The 27,325-nt window shown below is 50.1% G+C and overlaps 1 protein-coding gene across 1 annotated transcript; it reads left to right on the plus strand.

Annotated features, from left to right (window-relative positions):
• Positions 1-17,803: 17,803 nt before the first annotated feature.
• On the plus strand, positions 17,804-22,176 carry c7h4orf54 (chromosome 7 C4orf54 homolog). The gene is given in 2 exon segments (XM_051929846.1): positions 17,804-19,249; positions 19,251-22,176. Coding segments are annotated over 2 exon segments (4,347 nt in total). The 5' UTR covers positions 17,804-17,808; the 3' UTR covers positions 22,157-22,176.
• Positions 22,177-27,325: the final 5,149 nt, after the last annotated feature.

Here is a 27,325-nt window from a genome sequence, read left to right on the forward strand (position 1 = left end):
TTCTAACACTGAGGAGGTCATTTAACGGAAATGAAAGCGATCCGTTCATAAAGCGCTTCGCTTCCAGCTCAGTAGAAGTCCGAGTCCTGAAGGGAATATCTGACAACTAATAACAACTTGAACATAAAGTATAACATAATGACAATTTAAAGATACCCTAACTGCAGTGTTGCTGTTTCAGTGAGAGGAGCAGGCAAAGAACCGGAAAGTCCGAGACACGTGATCAGCGAGAGTCCAGCCTCATTTAATGGCGGATCGCTGACGAGCGCACTTCTAGAAAAGCCGACCGCCGCCGTGACTAGCCCGACTATTCCGTGCTTTCATTGTCCCCAATCCGCTCATCAGGGTCGTGTGCTGCGACCCACTGCGAGACTCTGGATGCCCACCCCTGGCGGGCGAATATTCCAGGGGGTCCGTGGAGTGCTGAGCTCAGCGCACCTGTGGACATTTTGCTGTCAGTCATCCGCCCGGCCCCGCCCACCTGCTACAAATATCTTCAAATCACTTCCGGACATCTTCAGAGGATCACGAGAGGTCACTGAGAGAAGGAAAGGCAGCTGGGCAGTGCCCGGGCAAAGCAGTGCACTGGGACAACATACATAGATTAGCATGGGGGCCCCGGGCAGCTGCCCAGCGTGCCCATGCGTTACTACGGCCCTGCAGCTGGGAATACTTAGATAGCTTGGCTTGACAAATGTGAGGCGGGTAAACATTTATAGAGTGCCCCTTTAAGAGATCAGTCACCTACCAGCATTACCGGGCAATCCATTAGGCGACCATCCAGGGCTCCGTTATGTGAGGGGCACCATTTCTGAAAGTTAAAGAGCACTCGCTCCAGACACCGAGGGGAACCCAAAGCTGGCACTGAGTGGGCACAGTACATAAAAGTAAAAAGTGCGCATGCTCTGTAGACCGAGGGGAGTGCGCTCCTTAAAGTTGAACGGGACCCCCACATAATACCAGCTAGCTGCTATGGACAACAGGGGGGCACCTGGGGCTCCAAATGGCGTAACCAACTAGATAAGGTCAGGAGGCACAGGTCCACGTGTGCTCAAATAAAAGTGAACATCTGTGGGCGCTTTCATGTATTTAAATGGTTGTATTTGTCACTCATTGTGGGTGGTTTGTCCTTTAGATGACTTGGTGCTCGTCACGTTTTTCTTTGCCCGCTCCGCAGTTTTGTGTCATTGATTCGCTGCTCACGTAGACTGAGGTGTATGAATTTGAAGAATTGTGTTTGATTCATTTCGCTCGGCACGGCCGCCTGTCTGGACGTGGTGGGCGCCTGTCGCTGGCCGCCTTCAGGGTCGGGTTGTTCAGTTGGTCAGTCAGTTGTTTTCACCTTCTTTAAATTCTAAATTTGTGCCTTTAAGAGTCGTGTTTTTCATTTGTTTTTTTATATGTGCTGCTTTTAATTAGGGCGGCACGGTGGCGCAGTGGGTAGCGCTGCTGCCTCGCTGTTGGGAGACCTGGGTTCACTTCCCAGGTCCTCCCTGCGTGGAGTCTGCATGTTCTCCCCGTGTCTGCGTGGGTTTCCTCCCACAGTCCAAAGACATGCAGGTTAGGTGGACTGGCGATTCTAAATTGGCCCTAGTGTGTGCTTGGTGTGTGTGTGTGTTTGTGTGTTTCCTGTGGTGGGTTGGCACCCTGCCCGGGATTGGTTCCTGCCTTGTGCCCTGTGTTGGCTGGGATTGGCTCCAGCAGACCCCTGTGTTCGGATTCAGCGGGTTGGAAAATGGATGGATGGATGCTTTTAATTAAAGGCGTCATGTGACGTGTTAAAGGCTGGAGCAGTTTTAGTGAAGTGCCGCACTGGTGCTAAACACACGGACACAGACAAATGTGTTTGCTCCTCTTCCAGCTCACTGGCCGCTGAAAGTGACAATAGGGTAAGGAATTGTCCCCTGTCCACCTGCATGCCTTTGAGATGGCATCGAGTAATCAGAAGACCTGCACCCCAGGAGTCAGGAGCCCATTGGGATTTCCCAGATCTGTTATCGTCTAGTCATGGCTGCTCATGGAGCCTGTCACACATCCAGCTAAGGTTCTTTCTGGAGTCTTCATTTAGGAACCAAAAGTGGTTGAATTTTGGCATCACTCTGAAGAACCTGTTTATGGTTAACGCTTGTAATCATACCTCAGATCACTGGCGATCCGTGACGTCACGTTTACAGCTCTCATGGGGTCAATGACACGCTACGCCCCATTCATTCCATCTGTAACAATTTACTACTAAATGATTTTATTAGGTCCATTTCTTTGCCTAGAATGTGTAGGGTCACGGTGGCGCAGTGGGTAGCGCTGCTACCTCGCAGTAAGGAGACCCGGGCTCGCTTCCGCTGTGTGGGTATCCTCCCACAGTCCAAAGACATGCAGGTTAGGTGGATTGGCGATCCTAAATTGTCCCTAGTGTGTGGTGTGCCCTGTGGTGGGCTGGCACCCTGCCCGGGGTTTGTTTCCTGCATTGCGCCCTGTGCTGGCTGGGATTGGCTCCAGCAGACCCCCGTGACCCTGTAGTTAGGATATAACGGGTTAGATAATGGATGGATGGATGAATATATGCCGGGACTCTAAAGACCCTTGGTATGTAAAAGTGTTTGTTCAAGACTGGGCAGTTGAACCAGTGGAATCATCTCCTACTTACTGAGCAGTGTGTCGTGTTGCAGTGGTTAAGGCTTTGGAGTCCACAGGTTGTGGATTTAAATCCCACTATGGACAGGTCACTTCACCTGCCTGAGCTCCAACTGGGAAAAACAAAAGAAATGTGTGAAGTGTCAGACGTCGCCTTGGATAAGAACATCAGCAGAATATTCCTCATTTGAGAACGTCAAGCTGACACCAAATTTGAAAACGCTGATCTCAAACTTCCACGAGTTTCAAAATGCCGACTTTAACTTTCCGAGTCAGATATCAGCAGTGATAGCACTTGTCCAACGTGTGAGACCACCATATCAGATTTCTGAATGTTGATTTTGAGAAGCTGATGTCCAGTTCTGAAGTTCTTGTGTCCTCAGTGTCCTCATCCTAAAGAGACAGAGCAGCACCTGAGGTGTCCATGTGTGACATGATGTGACTTCAGGTGACGAGTTCATCAGCCCACCTCGCACAGACGTCATGTCTGCAGTGCTGATGTGCTTCCTCCCGTGGGCCGAGTCTTCTTCAGAAACTACAAAGGGGGTCCAAGACAGCGCTGCCCATATGGCCACATCACACAACACAACTTCTCCGCATTTTTCATTTGCACAATCTTGGTGGGTCAGAGGGGGCAGCAGTCGTGTAGTCTGATCTCCCCTGGCACGCGCCATTCAAACAGGTTTACTTTTATGTTTAGTCATAGGGTGGGCTCCGTGTATGGGAGAGCTGACAGCCAATGGGCACCGAGGATCACAAGGTGACCTCACATCCAACATATTTGTGAATGGGGGGGTCACTGAGGAACGTAAAGTGGAGAATATTTGGGATTCCTGTACTCAGGACTGAGACTGAGGCGGCATCACCTGATGCCATTCATCAGCAGACCTGAGTGGGCATAGAGGACCTCACCAGTGTCTCAGTAAATGTGGCTGCTCTGTAGGCGAGCATCAAGGATTTGAACTTAATAGGAGCAGGTGGCCAGTGGAGCGGAGTGCCATGTGCCCACCTCAGCTGGTCAAACACCAGGCATGCCACTACAGTTTAAATCATCTGCAGCATGTTGGTGACACGTGCCAGTGCTCCTGCCCGCAGAGGGTTGCAGCAGACTGGATGTGACAGGACCAAAGCCTGGAGTTGGAGTTGGGCTGCATACTCAGTCAGATGTTCTCTGGTCTTGTATAGCGCCAATGTGTAAGACTGGCAGACCGTAGTCACATGGTGCTGCATAGTCAGATGAGCTGGCAGAACAAGAAGGCCCGTCTTTGCCAGGCTCAGCTGGAAGTGGGACTCCTTCCTTCAGGTGGCAGTTCTGGGGGTGACTGCCAACAGAGGGCTGTGGAGAGTTGAAGAGGTGCACAGCAGGGACACACCTGCAGGGGGCACCAGCAAATCAGAGGGCAAACTCTGGGGACCTGACAACATTGAGCAAAGTTTATAATCCCACAGTCACTGGAAAAGTGGAAATCTCACCCACCCACCCACCCACCCTCAGCACCAGCTGTCCCACAGTCAGCTGGCAGTGACAGGGCTGCGCACGTCCAGAGGCTCCATAAAAAGCCAAAACAGCTGTGGGGAAAAAAATAAAAGCACGGGATTCCCCTCAAAGTCCAGGCAGGATGAGCACATGTGAGCTGCCCGCCTGGGAGCCAGTTGGACGGGCACCGCGTGAACTCAGTCGGGCAGCATCGACGTCATCAGAGAGCAATGAAGAAAGAGCCAGATGAGCAAATGGCCCACAATGCACCTCGCAGAGAAACACCCATGAGAATGGGTTTGGTGGTCTTCAAATAGACAATGGCAGAACCAGCAGTCCTAGGGCCGGACCCCGCCATAACAAAGAAGCCCCCCACACACCTCAGCTGACACTCGCCCTCATTCACTCCTCGACAGGTGGGAGGCCACCAGCTGTCACGGGCCGCTGTGCTGTACGACGCAGAAAAGATCATAAAAATAGAGAGGCACACGAAAATCAAAGAGGGGGTCTTCAATCTGCTAAAAATACAAAAACACAAGTCAGCGTCACCATTCCAGCCACTGCCAGGTGACGAGACCCCACGGATTACCTCACGACAATGGCGCCTAGCAAGCAGTAACAAAGTGAACCATCAGTCCCCGAAAGTGACATGTTGGGCAAGCAGGAGGATCTGAATGACTTTGACAAGGGACACATTGTGGTGGCATCTCTTGAGCAGTGGTCAGTGCCTACCAAAAGTGGGCCAAGAGGGACAACTGGTGAAGTGGTGAGAGGGTCTTGGGCACCCAAAGCTCACTGATGTGCATGAGGAGTGAAGGCCAGCCTGTCCAATCTGATCACCCAGTAGAGCCACCAAATGCTAACAGAGGTCCTGCTGGCCAGGAGAGGATGGTGGATTGCAGACTGGTCAGTGTGCCCATGATGACCCCTGTCCATTGCTGTAGGCCCCCACAATGGAGCAATGGAAGGAGGCCACATGGTCTGATGAATCCCATTTTCTTTTAGCTCCATGCGCATGTGTGACGTTTGATGGCAGCAGGATGCACTATGGGAAGAAGACAAGCTGGCAGAGGCAGTGGGGTGTTCCTTGGGTCTTGACATTCATAGGGATGTTACTTTGACTCCTCCACCTCCAAATGTCAGAGACATTGCCAAAGAGAGGACACTCATCTAGGAGCTGAAAGCCAAGGAGGACATAAGAAGGAAATCAACGATCCACAGGTGGGCAGGAGACGTTGTTCTTCTTGACACCGAGAGCCACAGACACTTGGAATGAGTGACAGGAGGACTCGACGTGATGTCATTTTGGGCTGAGTGGCCTCTTCGCGTCCAGATTGTTCTGATGTTCTAAACTTCACTGGGTTTGGCTCTCAGACAAGGTTGGCATTGGCTCTGAACCCGTTGTCTCCTTCATCGGCCACCCTGATGTTTTGTGGCTACACGTCATGCTGCTCAGCTGGCGTCACCATCTGCCACACTTTTGCCAGCTCCACGAGTCAGCAGTCGCCACACACCCAGGCTGATGGACGCTGGCAGCCGCCTTTCTGTCCTCCTCAGTGCTTCATCTGCACACCAAGTCCACCACCCTTCACGATCTGTGAAAGTCTGTGACCCCCTGAGATTCACGGCCCCCTCAGTTCCATCGCTTCTTTGAAATGTGACATCCGGCCCTGACTAGAGAGAGGCTGTCTGTCCAATTACAACAAGTCTCCAGATGGCAGTGGCAGCCCTCCGTTGCCAACGTCACATGTCCAGAGTATTAGTGGGCACTGCCGTGACCACCACAGGATGTTTTTACCGTTTCTGTACCACTTTGCTGTAAAGCTTGAGGTTCAAACTCCACCTGTGGGCACCTGCATGTGCCTTACAGCCCTGGCATGACATCTGATCATGGAATCAGCTTGGAGTTTGATTGGCCTGCTGCCTGTGTGGCCCGTTTGTGGGTGTCTGGTGCTCACAGCCCACCGACCAATCAGAACTCCTTACACACGGGCAGCCGAGGCCACCAGAATTCTAGAGAAGGGTCCGGCGGCAGACCTTGAGTGGCAGACCCCCTGCATGATGTCTTAGGGTCCTGTGGCTGCAGTAGGCTCAGAGGTCTGCACACAGACTCGAATTCTTTAATTCCTGGCACAGCGTCATGTGCCAGTCCTCTCCTTTAGTTGCCCCTCATTCACACCACACAAGGTGGGGGGATTCCAGCACAGCGTTTATAAGGAATGGCCCTGCGTTTCACTTCAGCCTCCTGATGTTCTCATGACCCATGTGGCTTACGTGTGCCTGGCATGTGTCTAAAGTGACCAGTGGGTACACGTCAGTGGCCTGTGATGAACTGGTGTCTCATCCAGGACTGGTTCCTGCCCTCTGCCCCCTCATGCAGGCTGGTACAAATGAATGGTTTTTCATGAAGCTCTTTACAGGACCCTTGGACAGGACCACCACCACCTGCTCCACCACCTGCACCACACTACCCAGACCTTTCTTCAGCATTTTTCTGAATGCCAAGATGGGAGGTGCACAGCACATTGCTGGTGACAAGTTGGCCAGAGCCTCCCAGCTTCTTGTCACATGCCCTGGCAGCTGTCAGTGTGACCAGTGGGCCAGACTGGAGGTGACTTCAGTTATGCGAAGACCCCGATTGTCCACTTGTCCTGGCTGTGCACGTTTGGTGTCTCTGGCAGCAGCAGTTTACACTTTAAGGGCAAATCCGGATTAAGATACTCAGGGGACAGAAGTCACCATCCGGGCAGGGGGACGCCAGCAGGCCAGGTAGCCTCAGTCACTCGTCCCTGCTGATTCACCTCATCACATGAAGGAATGAAGTCCCCAGGATGTCACTGTCAGTGTCCCAGTGGTCCACAGTGAAGAACGAGGCCTTCAGAACTTCAGCTGTGCCAGCTGCTCCTCCTTCAGACCTGCTGTTAGTGTGGCGCCTGATATAGTGCCTTTCACAGCATCACCCATCACTCAGAACGTGGAGGTGACAAACTGAACCAGTGGCCTCCTTGGGCTCACAAAATGAAAAATAAAAGAAAATACACTAACAATAAAATGTGATGTATAAGCCACTGCCATGGGGGCAAAACACCACAATTACAGCCCCCCCGTTATGACCAGCGGCCTCCAAGTGGCCAGAGGTGTCTTTTGGTGTTCACTTGAACTTCTACATCAATGCAAGGGAGGGGACTGGCGACCCCTAATGGGTGGACCCCTGCCTTGTGGCCGGAGATGGAAAGAACGGTTGAGTGAATGGGGGGCTGAAAACACAGAGAGGGGTACAAGCTGGATGAACACATGAATAACCAGGTGAAGAAATGGGCACATGAAGTGGCACATGAAGAAGTGGGCAAACCGATGAGAATGGAGAAGTGACAGGATGAATAAGAAGAAACAGGAATGAATGAGTGAGTGAATGAAAGGGTTAATGAAGTCATAGCTGACACACGACTGGCACAGGATGGATAGGTGGGACGATGAGTGGATGAATTCAAACACAAACATGTAGAGGGAGGAATATGAGGAGGATGAAGAGATGAACAACTGGAAAGAAATGGATGGATACCTGAAGGGCGAATGGGGGCTTCGACTGAATGAATGAATGAATACATGAACTCCGAACAAGTGGAAATACAAATGAATGAGTGAATGAATGCCATCTGCCACACTGCAGTCCGCTGTTTGCTCATTGGCACCATTCCCCATTTTTATTATTCCGGGCCCCCGTAAGGAGGGGGTGACAGGGGAGTTGAGGGCTGGCCTCTGGGACTGTTACGGACCGGGCACCATGGCGGTGTGGTGCCTTCGTTTTTTTGCACCCTCAGAGCAGCTGGTTGCCTGCCGTGTTGACTTGGAGTGCCCCCCGTGATGGCAGCATGGCTCTGTGCCCAGTCTGAGCAACTTAAAAATGGTGCCCAATAAACAAGGCATGCAGGGGTTTGTCGCCAGAGTTCTGCCTGAGGCTGGGAGCCGTGCCAGGGATGGCTTCACCCAAAATAAAAACACGCCGTCCTCCTTCCCCTGTCAGGACGGCCCTCGATTCCTAATTTATTTCGCCCCCCGTACTTCCTGTCTGTGATCTGCCGTTTGCTTTTTTTAGGACAAACCCAACCCGATCACAAGCAGGCCGGTGGGAGGGAAGGCGCTGTGAGCGTGTCGTCCTGCGGGTGGCGCTGTACTCAAGCCCTCCATCGTCTTTAGAGTGGACGAGTGTGGACGGTGGCCGGCCAGGCACCTATGGGACAGTGTGGAAGTCTGTTTGACGTCCATTTGTGTCTTCTGCACGCGTGTGTCCGTAGACATCGTCACATTTCTCTTTTCCAAACATTCACTTTCCAAAAAAAATTCAACGTTCCCAAGAAATTGTTCTGTTTTGTTAAAGCAGGAAACTGTCAAGTACCTGAGCATCAGTCGACTCCGGACGGGGCGGCTTTGTGCGCCTTTAGGTCAGTGCGGGCACAACTGGCTCTGAGCCCAGGACCCCCAACTTCGTATATTTAAGTTTTTGCTTAATAATATCACAATGAAGAGATTACTGCTTCAGGTTACTTCTGTGCCTTGTGGTCTCAACGCAGAACCTAAGGGGGCGGGGCAGCTGAGGGACCACCCCCAGGCCTCTACTGTATGTAGGGGTGGGGCAACTTAATAACCGCCCTTAGGCTTTCATATTGGGGCGTGACAGCAGAGGGACCGCCCACATACCTATCAATTGGGGCGGGGCAGCTGAAGGACCGCCTCAGGGCCGTGTGTCGCACTCAGTAGACTCATTTGCTCGCTGTAGTCAAAGGAAAGGGGCGGAGACCACAAAAGAACCCGTCAAAGTGAAGAGGGCGGGCTCTAGCCGGTACTGTGTTTTGATTGGTAAACTGTCAGGGCACGTGACACTGCCGAGCTATTCAGAGAGCTGCACAGGAGTTTCATGTCACATTCAGCTTCACGTCATACGTTTTTCATTTGTCTTCAGCAGAAATGACTTCAAGTTGTGTCTGTGATGTTAACAGACCCCCTAATAGGGCTCGGGGGGGGGGTGCACAAACCTCAAGACATTGCAGATCGGTCATGTCGGCATGCGGAGTGTCGTTTTATGCTGTTTTCGGGTTGCTGATCACCAACACAATCACAGTTTTGATATTTGAGGCTTTACTGGTGGTCCGAGTCCCCTAAGGGTCTCTCAAACCTAAACACATGGGCTGTCATTGTTGATGATTTCAAGGTCAGTGATATGAATGTGAGGTGATTTTTGATCCTTTACTTGCCCCCATGGACCTTCGTCAGAGGGTGACAATATTCAGACTTTAAACACCGAAGCTGAAGCCCACTTTTTAATATTTTTAAATATCTGACAGAATTTTTCCAATCCTTACATTTCTTATGAATGCCAAACATTCGGGTGCCTTTCGCTAATTCAGAATTTTTCATTTAATACGCCGCACTGCATCACATTGAAATCTCAAGCCTGTTTAGTCACAGTCACAGATGCTGAAGCCCACCCTAACAGCAGTGGGCACAAGGCAGGAATGAGCCCTGCACAGAATGCCAGGCCGCTCAGGGGCTACTGGAACAGGGCACAGCTGCTGCTGCTGAAGACTTTATTTTTTTTTTTTTTTGTCCTCAGGCACGGACCCCACTGGCCGTCACCTGCTGCATACCAGACCCCCCCCACACCCCCCCAGCCCGTCTCTTGTAAGTTGTTCCTTTGCGTTCGTGTCAGTTTGCTTTCCCCGAGTGACACAGCCCTTCTCGTTTATTGCTGTATGTCCTTCTGCGTCGTGCAGTAAATCCTTACATTTGTTATGAGGACCCCGCAATCGGGCACCTCACCCTAACTCAGACTGGTTTAGGCTCTGATGCCAATGCAGGGTTGCGATCTGCGGCTGTTTTTAAATCACCGTTGGACGAATCGTCTTCATAACATTACTGGGGTGACATAGAGAAGCCTCGACCCCCAAACTTTCTGGGGTCCCTTGACCTGTCTGCTCTTTGTTAACGCTGAGGGATGGCAGAATGCCCGTCTCCGCTGCCTGCTGGTCTACTAAGACCATGATTAAATGAACATGAAGAGGGGCACAATGGAGGGCAGTGGCTTTGTATTCCTAGAAGGTGGCACCGATTCAGGCGAGTGAACAGCACAAGTGTTCTCGGGTCTTATCAGGGCCTCTAATTTTAGATTTTCCTGATGGGTAATCGTTTTCCTCAACAGATGAGAGCTCAGCAGATCAAATTCTGGATGGTAGCCCCGGGTGTGGGATCGAGGGAGCAGATGGCATCACCAAAAGCGGAGCCAAGGCTCATTCCAGAAGTACAAAGAGCTGGCAGATGGGGGCCATCGATCACGTCTCGTGTCTCTCCACTCTGCAGCTACATGACAATGACAAGCTGAGTGCAGAAGCCCTTGATGAACTGAGGGTGGCATTTTGTGCCCGTTTGGTGGGTCATTAGTAAACAGTAGCTTGATATGTGTGTGTGTTTGTGTGGATTATTGGTGACTGGCACCCCATCCAGGGTTGGACACCATTTTGCACTCAGCTCTGCATGACCCCCAACTGGGTAAGTGGGTTATAAAACTGATAGAAGGATTAAAGGGCAAAGAAAGTGCCAACTTAGCATTTGTGTTTATTGGTGCATGACACACTTCAAAGAAATGACAAAATGGTGGCCTTCGAATTTGGGCACTGGGAGGTCACTGGGCAACAGCTATAAGAGACTCTGATGGTTTCATGGTGCCCATGGCAGCCTGCTGACATGTGTTTGTCCTACAACTTGCATGTGCTGTGGCCAAACTACAGAGCTTAGCAGCACCACTTGGCACATCTGGCATGAAGCCTCTGAGCCAAAGTGGCACATCTCCAGTGCCTGTGCATATCAGCCAGCCCTACTGTGTCCAACCAGGTGGCTAAGACACAGTTTAAGTTCACCTGGAAAAATGCTTTGTGCCTCCATCTTGATGTCCAAGTTCATCATCATCATCATCATCATCATTGTAACTACAGAACAGAGAAACACACAGCAAAGGACTTGAGTGGAAATCATCAGAAACCGGGAAACACTTTGTCACACCATGGGACATCGGAGTCAGCATCACTCTGTGGGCCTTTAAAGAGCAACTGCAGGACACGTCACATCAGGAGATGACCACCATGGACACTGAAGGACCACCTTGGAGCAACAAGAGCATAAGTGTAACATCCGCCCTTCATTCACAGGCTCTTCAAATCGCGGCCACATAACCCGAGTCCTCGAGTCACTGCACTGGCAGCCAGTTAACGTTTAGCGTGGAATTCAAACTCCTCCTCCTTACATTTAAATATAAAATGACTGGCACCCTACTTACTTACTGTATCTGAACTTAACAAATAAACTGCCCACGCCACAGTGTACATTAAGATGGCAGTCTGTGGAGGAGTCAAAGGATTAAGAACACGACAGTGTGAGGTCGAGCCTTCAGCTACATGGCCTGAAGTGACCTGCTGGCTTGTCTAAGAGGAGCTCCGGTGGTCTCAATCCGCGATGAAGACTCTCGACTTAATGTAGGCTCACAGGATCTTCAACTTGGTTAGTCATTGGCACGAACAACAAGCACTGCCAGCATTAAGAATGGTCATTACTGACCCTCCACTCTTTCATTTCTCTTCTCTGTATCCTGCTGTGGCACTTGGTGGCACCAACCTCCTGCCAAGCTGCTCCTCCGGCCCAGACACAGGGCGAGCCGCTACATTCATGGATGTGAGGAGCAAATCTTCTTACAAGGCTGACCAGCCTGCGCTCCCAGTATTGGGGGATGCCCAGGATGGGGTGTGCATCCAGTAGGCTGAGGGCAACAGAACTGTGACTTGGTGTGGCGTTGGCACTTAACGCTGAGATCAGAGGTCAGCTTTCACCATGGATGGCACTGGAGAGGGGCAACAACAACAACATTTATTTATATGGCACATTTTCATACAAAAAGTAGCTCAAAGGGCAGAGTGTTACATGCTGACTAACACATGTAAGTAAGAATCTATCTATCTATCTATCTATCTATCTATCTATCTATCTATCTATCTATCTATCTATCTATCTATCTATCTATCTATCTATCTATCTATCTATCTATCTATTATATAGTGCCTTTCACTCTATCTATCTATCTATCTATCTATCTATCTATCTATCTATCTATCTATCTATCTATCTATCTATCTATCTATTATATAGTGCCTTTCAATCTATCTATCTATCTATCTATCTATCTATCTATCTATCTATCTATCTATCTATCTATCTATCTATCTATCTATTATATAGTGCCTTTCACTCTATCTATCTATCTATCTATCTATCTATCTATCGTGCCTTTCACTCTATCTATCTATCTATCTATCTATCTATCTATCTATCTATCTATCTATCTATCTATTATATAGTGCCTTTCACTCTATCTATCTATCTATCTATCTATCTATCTATCTATCTATCTATCTATCTATCTATCTATCTATTATATAGTGCCTTTCACTCTATCTATCTATCTATCTATCTATCTATCTATCTATCTATCTATCTATCTATCTATCTATCTATTATATAGTGCCTTTCACTCTATCTATCTATCTATCTATCTATCTATCTATCTATCTATCTATTATATAGTGCCTTTCACTCTATCTATCTATCTATCTATCTATCTATCTATCTATCTATCTATCTATCTATCTATCTATCTATCTATTATATAGTGCCTTTCACTCTATCTATCTATCTATCTATCTATCTATCTATCTATCTATTATATAGTGCCTTTCACTCTATCTATCTATCTATCTATCTATCTATCTATCTATCTATCTATCTATCTATCTATCTATCTATCTATCTACCTATCTATCGTGCCTTTCACTCTATCTATCTATCTATCTATCTATCTATCTATCTATCTATCTATCTATCTATCGTGCCTTTCACTCTATCTATCTATCTATCTATCTATCTATCTATCTATCTATCTATCTATCTATCTATTATATAGTGCCTTTCACATCTATCTATCTATCTATCTATCTATTATATAGTGCCTTTCACTCTATCTATCTATCTATCTATCTATCTATCTATCTATCTATCTATCTATCTATCTATTATATAGTGCCTTTCACTCTATCTATCTATCTATCTATCTATCTATCTATCTATCTATCTATCTATCTATCTATCTATCTATTATATAGTGCCTTTCACTCTATCTATCTATCTATCTATCTATCTATCTATCTATCTATCTATCTATCTATCTATCTATCTATCTATCTATCTATTATATAGTGCCTTTCACTCTATCTATCTATCTATCTATCTATCTATCTATCTATCTATCTATCTATCTATCTATCTATCTATCGTGCCTTTCACTCTATCTATCTATCTATCTATCTATCTATCTATCTATCTATCTATCTATCTATCTATCTATCTATCTATCTATCTATCTATCTATCTATCTATCGTGCCTTTCACTCTATCTATCTATCTATCTATCTATCTATCTATCTATCTATCTATCTATCTATTATATAGTGCCTTTCATGTCTATCTGTCTAGTGCCTGTGACATCTGCCTATCTATCATACAGCACCTTTCGTTTCTGTCACAGTTCATCTTGCTTGTTGATTAGCATATGCAAGTCAGAGTGTCACTGTCCCCTGCACATGTGACAGTAAATCTCTTATTCTGTTACCCTCCGTTTTTTGTTTCCCCTCATCTGCCCAGATGCTCATCATTAGACGTTAATCAGACGGGCTATCAGCGAAGGGCGCGGTGCACAAACAGGTTGAGAGCTCTCGGTGTTTCTACAGCATTTTATTTTTATTTTTTTCCTTTAATTGTCGTTAGCTTCACGGTTTACTTATGTAGTTTTCTGCTTGGCAGTTGTCAAGTTGTACTGAGTGACGATGACGAGAGCGCTGGGGACCACCGGACTTTATGAAGGAGGCGAGTGTGTCCCTTAAATGTGCTCTAGTTCGGCACTTTGACAGCGTGGTGCTTATTTGTTCGTGTGTACGCTGAAGGAGATATCAACATGCAACTCCTTGTTCATATCACCATTATTATAATTATTATTAGTATTATTATTATACTGGTAGCAGTGAGATACGCCGCCTTGTTACCGAAATAAAGCAAATTCAAAATGCTGCCACGCGCAAATCCTCAGCCTGTTTCCTCTCCACGTTATTTTTGCGCTGACGGCGGATGAGTCCGAGAGCTCCGAGGGTCTTGGTTTGTTCGTCCCTCCCTTACGCCCACTCTGTCTGGGGCTCATTAGTCCCCATTGAACTCGTACCTGCTGCATGAAGCTCGTTTCCGTTTTAACATGTGTGCTGATGAGAAAAGAAAATGGGCCGATAAATATCAGACAATCGTTAAAACGACGAGCGGCTCCGTGTAAACTAACAGCCCAGCGCACCCCCATAGTGCTTTGCTCCGCTGATGCCAGCAGTGGGCCCTTCTTTGTCGTCCTTTCCTGAGCCACACCAACAGCTCGCCAATGTCAAGGCCGGGTCATTGTTCGAGATCATCCTCACATCTTCATCTCAGTCTTCCTGTTTTCCTCACCCTTTCCATCCCATCAAGCCTCGCTGTCTTTATCAACTTAATACAATCACACAATTCAATAAAACTGAAGTATAAATGATTATTTTTAAGCAGGAATCTTTACCCACAATTCCTTTTTACTGTATGTAAATATGGCAATCAAACTATCCAATCACCGAGTTTTCTTTTTTCCCCGCGAGAGGCGCTTTAACGTGCAGAGAGCGAATCTCGTAGATGGGACTGAACGGCACTCGATGATATTCGCCAACTTTTAACACGAAGGTTTTATGTCAGCCCATTCGAGTGATGATTAAAGTTTGAACGTCATCAGCCTCGTGCAATGCGTTCACGCGCTGCTGCAGTCCTGTCTCATCGTTTCATTTTAATGGGTCTTCTATGCTGTTTCAGGATTATTATTATTATTATTATTATTATTATTATTATTATTATTATTATTATTATTACTGTTGTTGGATTTTGTAAGTCTTCAGATGTTAAGACTAAACATCGCTAGTTTGCTAAAATAACAGAAAGCAATATAATCGGACAGTCGCATTGTAATGAACTTGTTGATGTGGCAGATCGATTGATTGATTGATTACATTGCCTATGACGCTCCTTGTCGCAGTTGAACATTTAAAGCTGGCGTTTCGTGCCTCTGAGGCGCATGAAGGTGATGTGGCTGACTTGAAGCTCGAGATGGTTGAAGATTTCGGCACCGAGTGTTTGTTTGTTTGTTTGTTTGTTTGTTACGCGCGGCTGTTCGGCGGATCCTTCTGAAGTAAGTCGGTCACAGATAAGACAGCAGCCCGGGACGCCGACGCGCCTACAACTGACGGACGGACAGCACGGGGGGGTCCTGCAGGTTTCTTTGAAGTTTGGCTTTAATTGTGTGTGTTGTGTGTATGGGGGAGTGCGGTATGTTTCTTGTACTTTTGGGAGGGCTGATTACAAGGTGGGGTATTTTTAAGTAAGTCTGGGGTGTCTATGGGGGGGGGGGTCTTTTTTTTCGTGCAGGTGAAGCTCCCGCTTATTTCCTTTATTCACGATTGCCGAGGTGATGATTTCATTGTAACGAATTCTTCTTATTGAGGTGGAATTGATTTGTTCACTGAGTTGATTCAGTTCTTGTATTCTTTCGCTGGTATAAAGGAACCGCACTTCTTATGAATAAAAGGGTCTTTCAAAGGGATTTGATTGTATTTGCGTATTGAGATGCACACATTGTTTAGACTCATAGAGCGGACCCAACTGGTGGAAAAAAAAGGTGCTGGCAGCGAGACGGTGGGCACCAGTTACTCCAGCACTGAGTCCGAGCACTGAGCGCTGTGTTTATACCAAATAAAAAGAGGGCGACAACAGGCGACAGAGTGGCAGGAGCGTCGTTCGTGTCGTCAAATCGCATGTTCTTCGTACCTCCACCTGTGGAGAGACCTGAGGATGGCAGACACTTCCCATCCAGTCTAACGGAGCTTGAGAGGATCAGAATGGGATCAACTGCCCAAATCCAGGTGTGCAAAGCTTATAGAGACTGTCCTGAATTCCTCTAGGAATTTGATTTTCATGAATTTGTAAATCTCTCTGAACACAAGCTGTCACTTTGTCATTATGGGTTACTGAGTGTAGACAGGTGGTAAGAAATGACAAGTTTGTCTGTTTAAACATAAATCTACAACACGATACAGTGAAGTGGTTTGAATATTTCTGAATCCTCTGCATGCAGGGACAGATCAAATAACTGAAAAGTAAATAATAACAAGAATAATAGAAATGAACATAAATGTATCCCGTTACCTAAAGCACATGTAATAATGCAGGAAGGTGAAGAATGGAGTCACCTCGGGATGGAACACCAAGCCACAGCTCCGAACACTCGAGCAGACCCAGCGAGCTACAATGCAAGTCCTGCTACGGAACGGGCAGTGCCACCTTAAAAAGACAAAGCCAGCACTGCGCCACCCTGCCGCCCACAAACACCTCCATCGCAGCTCAATCACTGGACATGTTAAAAGATCGATAAATACGAAAGGCACTATATAAGACTTAGGTGACAGCGTGTAAGTCATTATTTAATGAATGGATAGATAGGTGGCAAAGGCACTATATAATGGATACATAGAGTGAATGGCACTATATAGTAGAGAGGCAGACAGCGTTTAAAGACACTATGGACATGAAAGGCGCCATATAACAGACAGATGGATATTAAATATTGGTGGGGTTTGTGTTTTCAAATTTTTTTCTCGATGTCCGCGGTGACCCTGCGGGCTTTTCTTACTGTCACTTTTTTTGAACCCTTGGCACCACCCCAGCCACCACGCACGTAAGGGTTCGAGTGGCCACGTGACGTCGGCGAACTTTTTACAATAAAATTAATCGAAAGACGATGGAATCGTCATCTTCATCTTCGTTAAGATATCTCAGATGTCGCATATGTTCTAGCGAGGATTATTTCTTTTTATTCTAGACGTTCATTGCTGTAATCGTCATCGCCACGCACGGATGCTTTACGATTAATGGGATGGCGAGGCCCGTAAGGTGCCAACGTTTCACTGGCTTTGTGCCCCTTGACTTTCATTGTTGGTTTAGCACCTGCAAAAACGGAGCCTACTTGAGGAATCGAGCCTTTAAGATGCGGCACTTGAGCTGGCACTGACTCCTCATTTTTGGAAAGCGACAGGGACAACCTGCGTGCTGCGTCCAGACGCTTTCTCTCGTTTCTTGGAGATGCTGTGGGACACTAAAGGTCACTTGTGACACGATGTGGCAGGCTTCTTCTGGGGAGAGTCAGGACCAGTCAGCCACCCGCCGTCCCGACAAGGGTTAAACGTCTCTCTCGGCGGCGCTGCCAGCCCCTGCGATCACTGCTGCCCATCCACTTGCTGAATGCAGGACGCAGTGCTTTAAAAATGCCTGAAAGACGACGCGCCCGTTTGATTTGGACGAAGGAATTTCCATTTGCTTTGCGCGGCAGGGGATGGCACCAATGGCATTGACGGAGACAGCGCCGCGCAGAGCAAAGCCGACGCGCAGCAGCCGCTCCGCCAGGAGGCAGACGGACATCAGGGAGGCAAGCAGGGGGTTCCTGGGGACTCGTGTCTCGGTCGGAGGGAAAGAAAATCAGAAAAGACGGGCGCACGATGGAAGCGGTCCACAAGACCCTGATTTACCGGGGAGACGGAGGCCCCTACCGAAAGCTGATGCCGGAGAAGAAGCTCTTTTGTTCTGGGAAGGCGCAGGACGAGTCGAAATACGTGGAGCTGGACAACCTTCTCGATCTGAAGCCCGAGTGCTCCAAGTCTGTCAAGGTAACTTTTACCGGCGACGGTAACCATCTGGCCGTCTTCAACTGTAAGAACGGGGTCGGGGCCACCGAGCAAAAGGCGGCGGACGAGAAGAAGTTGGTCGCTGGCGACCTTTCGGACTCTTTCGAACTCACCTCGTCCTCCGAGAGCTCCCGGGAGACCGACCTGTCCACCGAGTGCCCAACGGGCGCCCAGGACTACGAGGAGCTGCAGTACACGGACATTTTTCTAAACCGGAGGGCGGAGAGCCCCGGCAGCCTGACCTCAGCCGAGCTCGCGCCGCCGCCGCCGGCAGCGACAGCCTCGGGGACAGCGGGCGCCTCGGCGGGCGAAGAGCACGAGGATGAGGCGCACTACATCACCACCCACGAGATCCAACTTTGCGAGCTGGACCACAACGTCGACTGCGACTTCGGCCAGGGGTCCTGCTGGGATTTCGAGCAAGACAACCAGGCGTGCCCTTTCGTGGACTACGCGTCCTTTGACAGCGATCAGGCTGCGGCGCTGGAGGGCACGGCTGAGGGCACGGCTGGGGGCGCGGAGCCGCACAACGCCGCCGCCGGGAGAGTCGCAGTCAGCACTAAGCGTGAAAGCGATCCCCTCTGTCACACGGACGCACGCGGCAGCAGCTCGCTGGGGGCTCCGTCCCAGCACCAAAACGGCGGCAGTGGCACTTCTGCGGGCCAGATCCACCTGTCAATCAAGGCGACATCCCGAGCTATAAATGAGCCTAGCAACGCGCGCGGGCCACTGGAAAACAGCGGTTGCCATGCGGAGCGCCGAGGTGGCGGCGGCGGCGGCGGCGACATGAGCCAAGGCTACGCGGGCGTAAAGGTCGGCCGGGGCGACGAGGGCGGCAAGTGCTTCATCGCGGCCCCCCGGCGCCTGCACATCAGCGGCAGGAAGGACCTGCAGGGCGAGTTCCACTCCAGCGGCGCCTCCAGCGCGGTCAGCGAGCTCGACGACGCGGACAAGGAGGTGCGCAGCCTGACGGCTCGGGCGTTCCGCAGCCTGGCGTGCCCCTACCTGGACGCGCTGCACTTCAGCACCTCGAGCGACTCGTCGGCCTCGTTCACTGAGGGGGTCAACAGGTGGTCCGCCTTCGTGGATCTCAAGTACGGCAGCCTGGCGAGCGCCGCGGGGCGCAAGAGGTCGACGTTTGAGTTTAACCAGAGCGGTGGCGGCAGCCCCCCCCGCGTGCGCTGTGCTCCTCAACGGGGGGCCCGCGCCAGACCCCCCCAAGCCCAAGCCCGGCCAGGTGAATGGCGTGCCCCCCGACGCAGAACAGCTGCTCACTCTGACCGAGACTTTCAATTTCCGCTGCAACGTGACAGACGAACGGCGTGCGAACTCGGTCCAAAATGTCAGCGGATCACGTTCCACGGATGAGGTTACAGACGCCCTGCCCCGCGAGCTCGGGACGGGGGCCAGCCAGCCAGCCTGCAAGGCAGGGGAAGCCATGGAAGGCACGCAGCAGAAAGCGAAGTTCGCCTCGAGCCTCCTCAAAAATGTCATCTCCAAGAAAATGCAGTTCGAGCAGGAGCGCAAGATGGAGCGCGGCGAGATCTCGGAGACCACCACCACCTCCTCGTCCTCCTCCTCCGGCCTCTCGCCCACCCTGGACAGGCTGATCTCCGGCGAGCCGCGGCGCCTGCGCCGGCAGGGCTCCAGGTTCTCCGAGGCCAGCTCCGATCACACCGTCGTCTCGACCGACGAGCCCGGCGAAGGGGAGCCTCCGGGGCCCGACGCCGCCAAGGGCCTGCTGCTGCGCAGCCACAACAGCGCCTTCAGGTCGTGGAGAGACGGCGAGAGCGAGCAGCGGGACGAGGAGCCGAGCAACGGGAAGGCCACCAAGATGTCCCACCTCTTCGTGCCCAGCATCCAGCCGGCCGGCAAGGAGGCGGAAGCGGCCAAGCCGCTGGGCCACAGCCTGGCGCTGTCCTACCTGGAAGGAGGGGGCGGAGGCGGGGGGGCCGAGGAGCCGTCACCTGTGCCAGGTGTGCCCAAATGCGAGGTCGCCTCCAAGTCCCCCGAAATCAAGATCAGCCTGAGGAGCGTCAAGGAGAGCAAGGCCAACCCGTTCAACATCGCCAAGCTGCTCACGCCCAACATAGGCAGTCAGACGAAGGTGGCAGAGGACTGCAGAAGCCAAGGGCCACCCCCCAACATGTTCAAGGGCCATCCGTTGGAAAGGTTGCCCCAATTCACGGTGAGGGACATCAGGGACAACAAGTGCAAGCTGCAGACGCCCATCCACCAGGTGCGAGACGTGCGCAAGCTGGTCAAGAGCTCCTACAACTTTGGGGCAGCGGATGGCAGCGATGCCCCCGCGGAGCAAAAATCCACATCACAGGGTGGCTTGGGAAAAACCGGCTCTGTCTCTCCGATTGTCATCAAGTGCCAATCGGTAAACACCAAGAACAACCTGCAACAGGACCCTGAGCTGCCGAAAGCCCAGCCAGGCGAGGAGATGAGGGATGCCGAGCTGGCACTATCTGCCCATCTCTTGGAGGGCACCACCATCATGCTTCACAGAACGACGGGCAGGATGCCCCCGCCCGCTGTGGTCAAACCGCCCCAAAAGACTGAACCCTTCGAGCCTGCCGGAGTGCACATCGAGGCCAAGGCGTTCAAGAGGAAACCGGAAAATCCCACCGACGCCTCTGAGAAGAAGCCCGAGACCACCCTAGTGAACCAGGCAGCACTGGAGAAGCTGAAAGCCGCCGTCAAGACCATGGAGCAGCTGTACGTCTTTGACCGGAATGAGTGGAAGCGCAAAACGGAGCCGCACCCCATCACCGACAGCCACGTCCTGTCACTCATCGCCAGCGAGGAGGGGGGTCACGGCGAGCGGAGGCTGAGCATCTCCAAGGAGGAGAGTCTTCCTCCGCAGGCCCCCGTGCAACGTCTCGTGAGGACGAATTCTTGTCACAGTGCGGAGAGTTCGACCCCCAAGCCCACCTTGGCGTGTGACATTTCCATCAAAAAAGACAATAAGGAAAACCCGAAAACTCTGAATAAAGAAGACCGAGAAAGACCCGGCATGGCCACCCAGCCTGGTGGCGCCATCGTCACAAAGAACGCTTTGCACACAAGTCACAACCCAAAAAGCGCCAGCCGTGCCAATGGCCCATTTTCAGCAAGCAAGGGGCAACAGCCAGTCTTCAATACAAAGGGCCTCGTCCCCAAATTTCCTCAGATCCCCATGTCTTTAAAAATCGGTCCCAGTAAAGCCACTCCTGAGGGACTGGGGAAAGCAGAAGGAACTGGTCAGGAGCCAAAGAGCACGGCAGCCAGCGATTCTGAGAATTATCTCACAATACCAGTCAAGCCTCACCCAAGCAATGCCAAAGCAGCACCTGGCAGCCAAGAGCAGAGCTCCGGGTACTTGTTCACAAGCCCTGGGGTCAGGACCCACGACGCCAGCCCCAGCCACTCTGATTTCAAGAGACTGGAAGACACCCGTCAGTCGCCCAAAAGATCTTCTGTTGTCATGGAGACACGGTCCCCAGAGACCCCTACCGCCACCATCTACCATCACTCCCTGCCCATCGCCGTGTCTGGCGTTCAGCCGCAGGTTATCTGCTTCTCACCATCGGTGCCACCTGCGCCAGCAATTGATCCGTTTCAGCCGACTCAGCGGAAGATGCTGCTGGACCCCACGACTGGCCACTACTACCTGGTCGACACCCCCGTCCAGCCGGCTACCAAAAGGCTGTTTGATCCCGAAACTGGGCAGTATGTTGACATCCCAATGCCACAGCAGCCGGTCACCCCAGTGCCTGTGCCAGTCTCACCAATAGCCTTAAGTCCGGGGGCCTATGGCACAACATACATGATATACCCCAGCTTTCTACCCACCACTACGGTTTTGCCAGCCAGGACTTTGCACACTCAGCTGTCTTCTCATTCCGAGGGAGACGACGTGGACAAGACAAACAGCAAAGAAGGTGCCCACTCCGGGACGACGGGGGACGTGGCGTACATGGAGAGCCCTTACTACTTCGCCACGGGGAAGCCTTTGCCCGCACAAACTGCAATGCAACATGTGACGGCGCGGGCACCCAAGGGACTGTCAGAAGGGAAGCCTGTCATTAGCATAACATCACAGCAAGGTCCAAGAATCATCGCCCCACCATCGTTTGACGGCACCACTATGAGCTTTGTGGTGGAGCACAGGTGAAGACACCCTGGAGAGGTAAGTCCTGACGCGGTGGAAGATGCCACCAGACCTTGATTTCCTCGTCTTGAGGCGTTGCCATCTGTTGTGTGTTACTTGGTTTACTGCTTGTGCATCATTGGGTGCTGTGGGCCTCACAGATCTGACGTCCTGGGTATGACACCAGCACCTTGGACGTGTGTCCTGGACATGTTACTCTCTCCATATAATGACGTGACTGCACATGCGACCTTCAGAAGTTGTATGAAGGAGATGTGTAAGTGGGGTGTGGGTGTGTCCAGGGTGGACTCTGCTATGTGCTTCAAGCTGCCAGATTAGACCCTGAAGTTGAATACGTGCCTTCAGTTCACGTACTGTAGGTGTGGATAGAACTTTAGTTCACGTGTAGCATGGCGTCCCTGCAAAGGAGATCAGCGTGCCTGCAGTTACGGAGTAGAACTTCCGCATTGCCAAATGGCCGCACAGGTTCTGCCTGAGTGTGCTTACAGTGCCAGTTGGTCGGCCCACCTTGTGTGTCACTGGAGTTGGCCATAGTAACCGATGGCATGAGTGGTGAAATCTGTCACAGAATTCTCAGGGTCCTTGGCTGGGCAATGTTGGCGGTGATGATGGCTAAGCCAGTGGCTGACTTGGAAGAAGAGGTGACAATGACGACGTGTTTGGGTTTGCTGCTCTTCTTCTTAGGTTTGGGTGGAGCGACGCTCCCAAGGAGACAGTGAAACCAGCAGCGTCAGTGGAGTGCCACTTGTGAAGACGTTCTGTGCCTGATTAGGGTGACTGCTCACCCAGTGGGTCACTGAGGTCTCACTTTGAGAAATGAACTCTTCAGATTGCTAAATACTTTTAATTACGATGTTAACTTTAGTGTTTAATACGAGCAGCCGAACTTTATTAAGGTGTGAAGTAACGGAGACACCCCACATGCCCTTAGGGACAGCATGGCATCCCACTGCTTCGTGCCGATACTTCATGGATCCAGTGCTCTGTGCTCAAATCTTCTTTCTGTGGAGTTTCACCTTCTCCCCATATCTGGAGGGGCCTTCCTCCCACATCCACAAACACATGCAGATCAGGGTGAATCGGTGAGCCCAACTGTCAATGCCCAGGGCTGCCTCCTGCCTTGTGCCCAGTGCTGCTGGGGTAGGCTGTGGCTTCCTTCAACCCTCAATCGGGTTAAGAAAATCTGAGAAGAATATGAGGATGACGTACGGCATGATGACACCTAATAGTGGAGAGTCTGAAGCAAAATAGAGAAATGAGAAACCGCACCTGCTTTGATCCAGTGAGCCGCTGGAAGAGGGCGGACCTGACGATGCCAGTGGACATCTGGGGTCCACACTAATGGACTGGCATCAGCCATGGGGGTCCACTTGGAGGGAATGGTGGCCTTTGTGTATCGTGTGTGAACGGAGTGCCAGGACGGCAACAGTGGAACATTCTGTGATGTAGCATCTAATTGTTATATAGTGCCTTTCACATCTATCTATCTATCTATCTATCTATCTATCTATCTATCTATCTATCTATCTATCTATCTATCTATCTATCTATCTATCTATCTATCTATCTATCATATAGTGCCTTTCACTCTATCTATCTATCTATCTATCTATCTATCTATCTATCTATCTATCTATCTATCTATCTATCTATCTATCTATCTATCTATCTATCATATAGTGCCTTTCATCTCTCTCTTTTTTATGGTGCCTTTCACATCTGTGTGTTGTGATGTGGTGCACACTAAGTGAATGAAGAGCAGTTGTTAAAATGCAGTTGGACCAGAGAGGATAAGCAAGCCGTCCTTGTCAGACCAGATGCCAAGCCCACCCGCCTGCCGGCTCGCCACAGGTCACTGGCACACACAGACTGCTCCTCCATGGAGTTGCCCCTCCATAATTTGGCTGGCCAGTCTGGGCAGTGGGGCAGTGGGTGGACGACACCAGGGGGGCTGAGGGGATCAGCAGCTGTGGCGCTCCAGCGAGGTTGGGGTCCTGAACTTGTGGGGTGTCAGTATGCCAGTGTGCGGTGCCAGTTTTTTGTAATGTTGTGTTGGTCGTCCATTCTTGGCACAATTGCTGCTTTGTTAGTGTTTCTCCTGACAGCCAGATGGAGTACAATTTTAAAATCCAAACAAAACAAAAACCAAGAATGGACGTACGTACGTATAATAAAAGTGAAATCCAGCGATCAAGTGTCTGAATAATAAAATGTACACGTGGCACACACAAGTGTGATGTTTCACCTGCTGCTTATATGAGTGGAGTTCTCTGGACACACTGAGCTCTGCTGGGCTTCATGGCTGCCCAATGGTGGGTTTTCTAACATTTCTGCTCACGTCTGTCATCCCGGGTGAAGTACTCAATGGCCGCTCTCGTTGGCTCCGTTTCGTTCAGCCCTCGTAGGCCTCACAGGCACTGCAGCAGTTTGGTTAATCCAGAACTGGCACAAGGTGGGCACAGAATCTCAAATGCACCGAGAATCATAAGAATTCAGGCTGAATTTGAATTCGTGGGGCAATCCAGTAATCCAGAATGCCAGTGAGGAGTGGTAACCACCCAAGTAGACACAGAAGATGCCCCCAAAGGGAACCCCCAGGGTGCCATCTCATACTTCCTAATGGCATTTAGACGGCCAAGTCAGGAGAGGCCAGAATTCCATCCTTTAAATGCCTACAGGACGTTGAAGTCTTCATCCAGGAGGTGACGCCGTGTTTCCCCAGATTTGAACCCCAGGATGGGACATAAAGAGATGTTGACTGGCAGCAAGATGGGTGTCCTGGCACTTCTGGGGACCCCCCTGGGGTACGTGTGCTTCAGGACCCCTCCAGTCCCCTCCCATTGTTAGTGTCCTCTGCACTTGAGGGCCTTGTGCTCTCGTGTGTGTTTGTTACGAGACGATGGAGCAGATTTATAAAAAATATACCACACAATACACGGGGCTGTCAACAAGTGGTGGCGGTCATCTTCCTGATCAGGCCTTGAACCGAACTGCGATGTTATACAGCGGGCATCTGATTGAACAAATAACACGTTTTTAAAAACTTAATTCCTGTACCTAATGAACAAAGTTATCAGCCCTGTGTGAAAAAGTAAATGCCCCCTCTGTGTAGTCGCCTTCTCATAACCACACAGAATTTCGATGCACGTTGTCATAAACAGGAGCAGAGATCCAGGGAGGCCATCATAGCAGAGTGTGGTGACATGTCACCTGTTGACTGTCACATCTGAATGTGAATTTCACTGGACTCTGTTTAGGGGGCTGTGGTGAGCGCTGACCCTTTCTTATGGAATTTCTGTCTCGTTTTTGACGTTTCTCCTCCAGGTCACCTCCCATACACTTTGCGTTTCCCACTGCAGGACATAACGGGGACAAAGTGACAACTAACATCAGAATTACAGAAAGAGCACAAGGAGGGAGCTTTGGTAGCACTTTGTGGTGGGTTGTTGGGCAAACCTGATAGATGGACACAGACTCCACTGCCAAGGCCTGAAGGACACGTGGAGCCCACCGTAACCGCTGGGGAGCCAGCTGGGTGGCACTGTTTAAGGTAAAGGACACAAAAAGAAAACAAAGACACAAAGAAATCTGACCAGTCCAGTGTGGTCCAGAATGACACGCCCCTCTCTGGACACGCCCCTGTGTATGATGTCCTGTCTGCAATGGGCGGAGCTTTGTTTGGTCACACGCCTCTCCTATTTACAGGGTGAAGTGGCAGCACCTCCTGTAGGTTTGCTTGAGCCCTGAAGGTGATGCCCAGGTGCCCACCACATGTACACTTGTGTCTACTTTGCTGGGGGTTTATGGGGTCCTTATTGTCACCTGTACTGAGTCCAAATTTGTACTTTTATGTGCTAATTGAACTGGAACTCATTAACACACTTGATGACCATGAGTAGTGACAGAGAGAATTGAAATTTGATATATGATGAGAAAGGCACTATATAATACGTTCATAGGGTCCTTGATATCACACATCGACAGTACAGTGAAATGGAATGCGCCATATTGACTGGTGAACAGAACTACCTGAGACTTCTGCCTTCCTCACCTGGAAAACGTAGAAGATGTTTGTCATAAAATACAAATCAAGTGCAGCAACCCATCGTCACTTGGGCCCTGAAACAAAAAGTCAGACTGCCGAGGTCCCCAAGTGCGTCCTTCTGTTCTGTGACTGAAGCCCTCATCTTGTTGTGCTTATTTAATTAGCCAGGTGCTCTCCGTTGGCTCCTGCTTGTAGCCATGATGGCTGCCTACGGCTTTAACGGCAGGATCTCCACTAATTACAAGATGACCTCAGTGATTTGAAAAATAAAACACCAATCCAACTGCTTTGTACGAGCTGGAATGGACCAGTAGCACCCTGTTGAGAGCTGGCAAAGTGGCACCGTATTCCAAAGTGTCGGGAACTGCCCCAAGGCTTTGCCACTTTCTGCAGCTCGAAAAGGTCGCCTGGTGCTAAGTTGTTGTTGTGCTGATCCAGAAAGCTCACAGCTGCCGCGAGTCCTCAGACTGAAATTGTTTTACCGCTCGGCCGCCCACGGGGTCAACTTTTTATAGGAGGAGTTTATTTAAAGGGGAGAGCTGGGAGGCAGCGGATCAGTTTAACGTTTTAGTGGGCCGCTTTAGGAGAGACGGGCACAGAGGAGTGGCAAAGAAGCCAGAGGTGACCTGCTCTGCTCTCACTTTCACAACTGGCGTTTCTGGTGTCTGCTTCAACGACACACACACACACACACACACTATCTGATCACCTTCTGCATTGACGGTGCTATGTTCTGAACACAGATAGACAGACAGATAGGAAAGGCGCTATATAATAGATAGATAGAGTGAAAGGCACTATATAATAGATAGATAGATAGATAGATAGATAGATAGATAGATAGATAGATAGATAGATAGATAGATAGATAGATAGATAGATAGATAGATAGATAGATAGAGTGAAAGGCACTATATAATAGATAGATAGATAGATAGATAGATAGATAGATAGATAGATAGATAGATAGATAGATAGATAGAGTGAAAGGCACTATATAATAGATAGATAGATAGTTGATAGAGGGTGGCACAGTGGCGTGGTGGGTAGCGCTGCTGCCTCGCAGTTGAGTGACCTGGGGACCTGGGTTCGCTTCCCAGGTCCTCCCTGTGTTGAGTTTGCATGTT

Source organism: Erpetoichthys calabaricus, chromosome 7 (assembly GCF_900747795.2).
Source record: "Erpetoichthys calabaricus chromosome 7, fErpCal1.3, whole genome shotgun sequence".
In the NCBI taxonomy this organism is placed as follows: domain Eukaryota; kingdom Metazoa; phylum Chordata; class Cladistia; order Polypteriformes; family Polypteridae; genus Erpetoichthys; species Erpetoichthys calabaricus.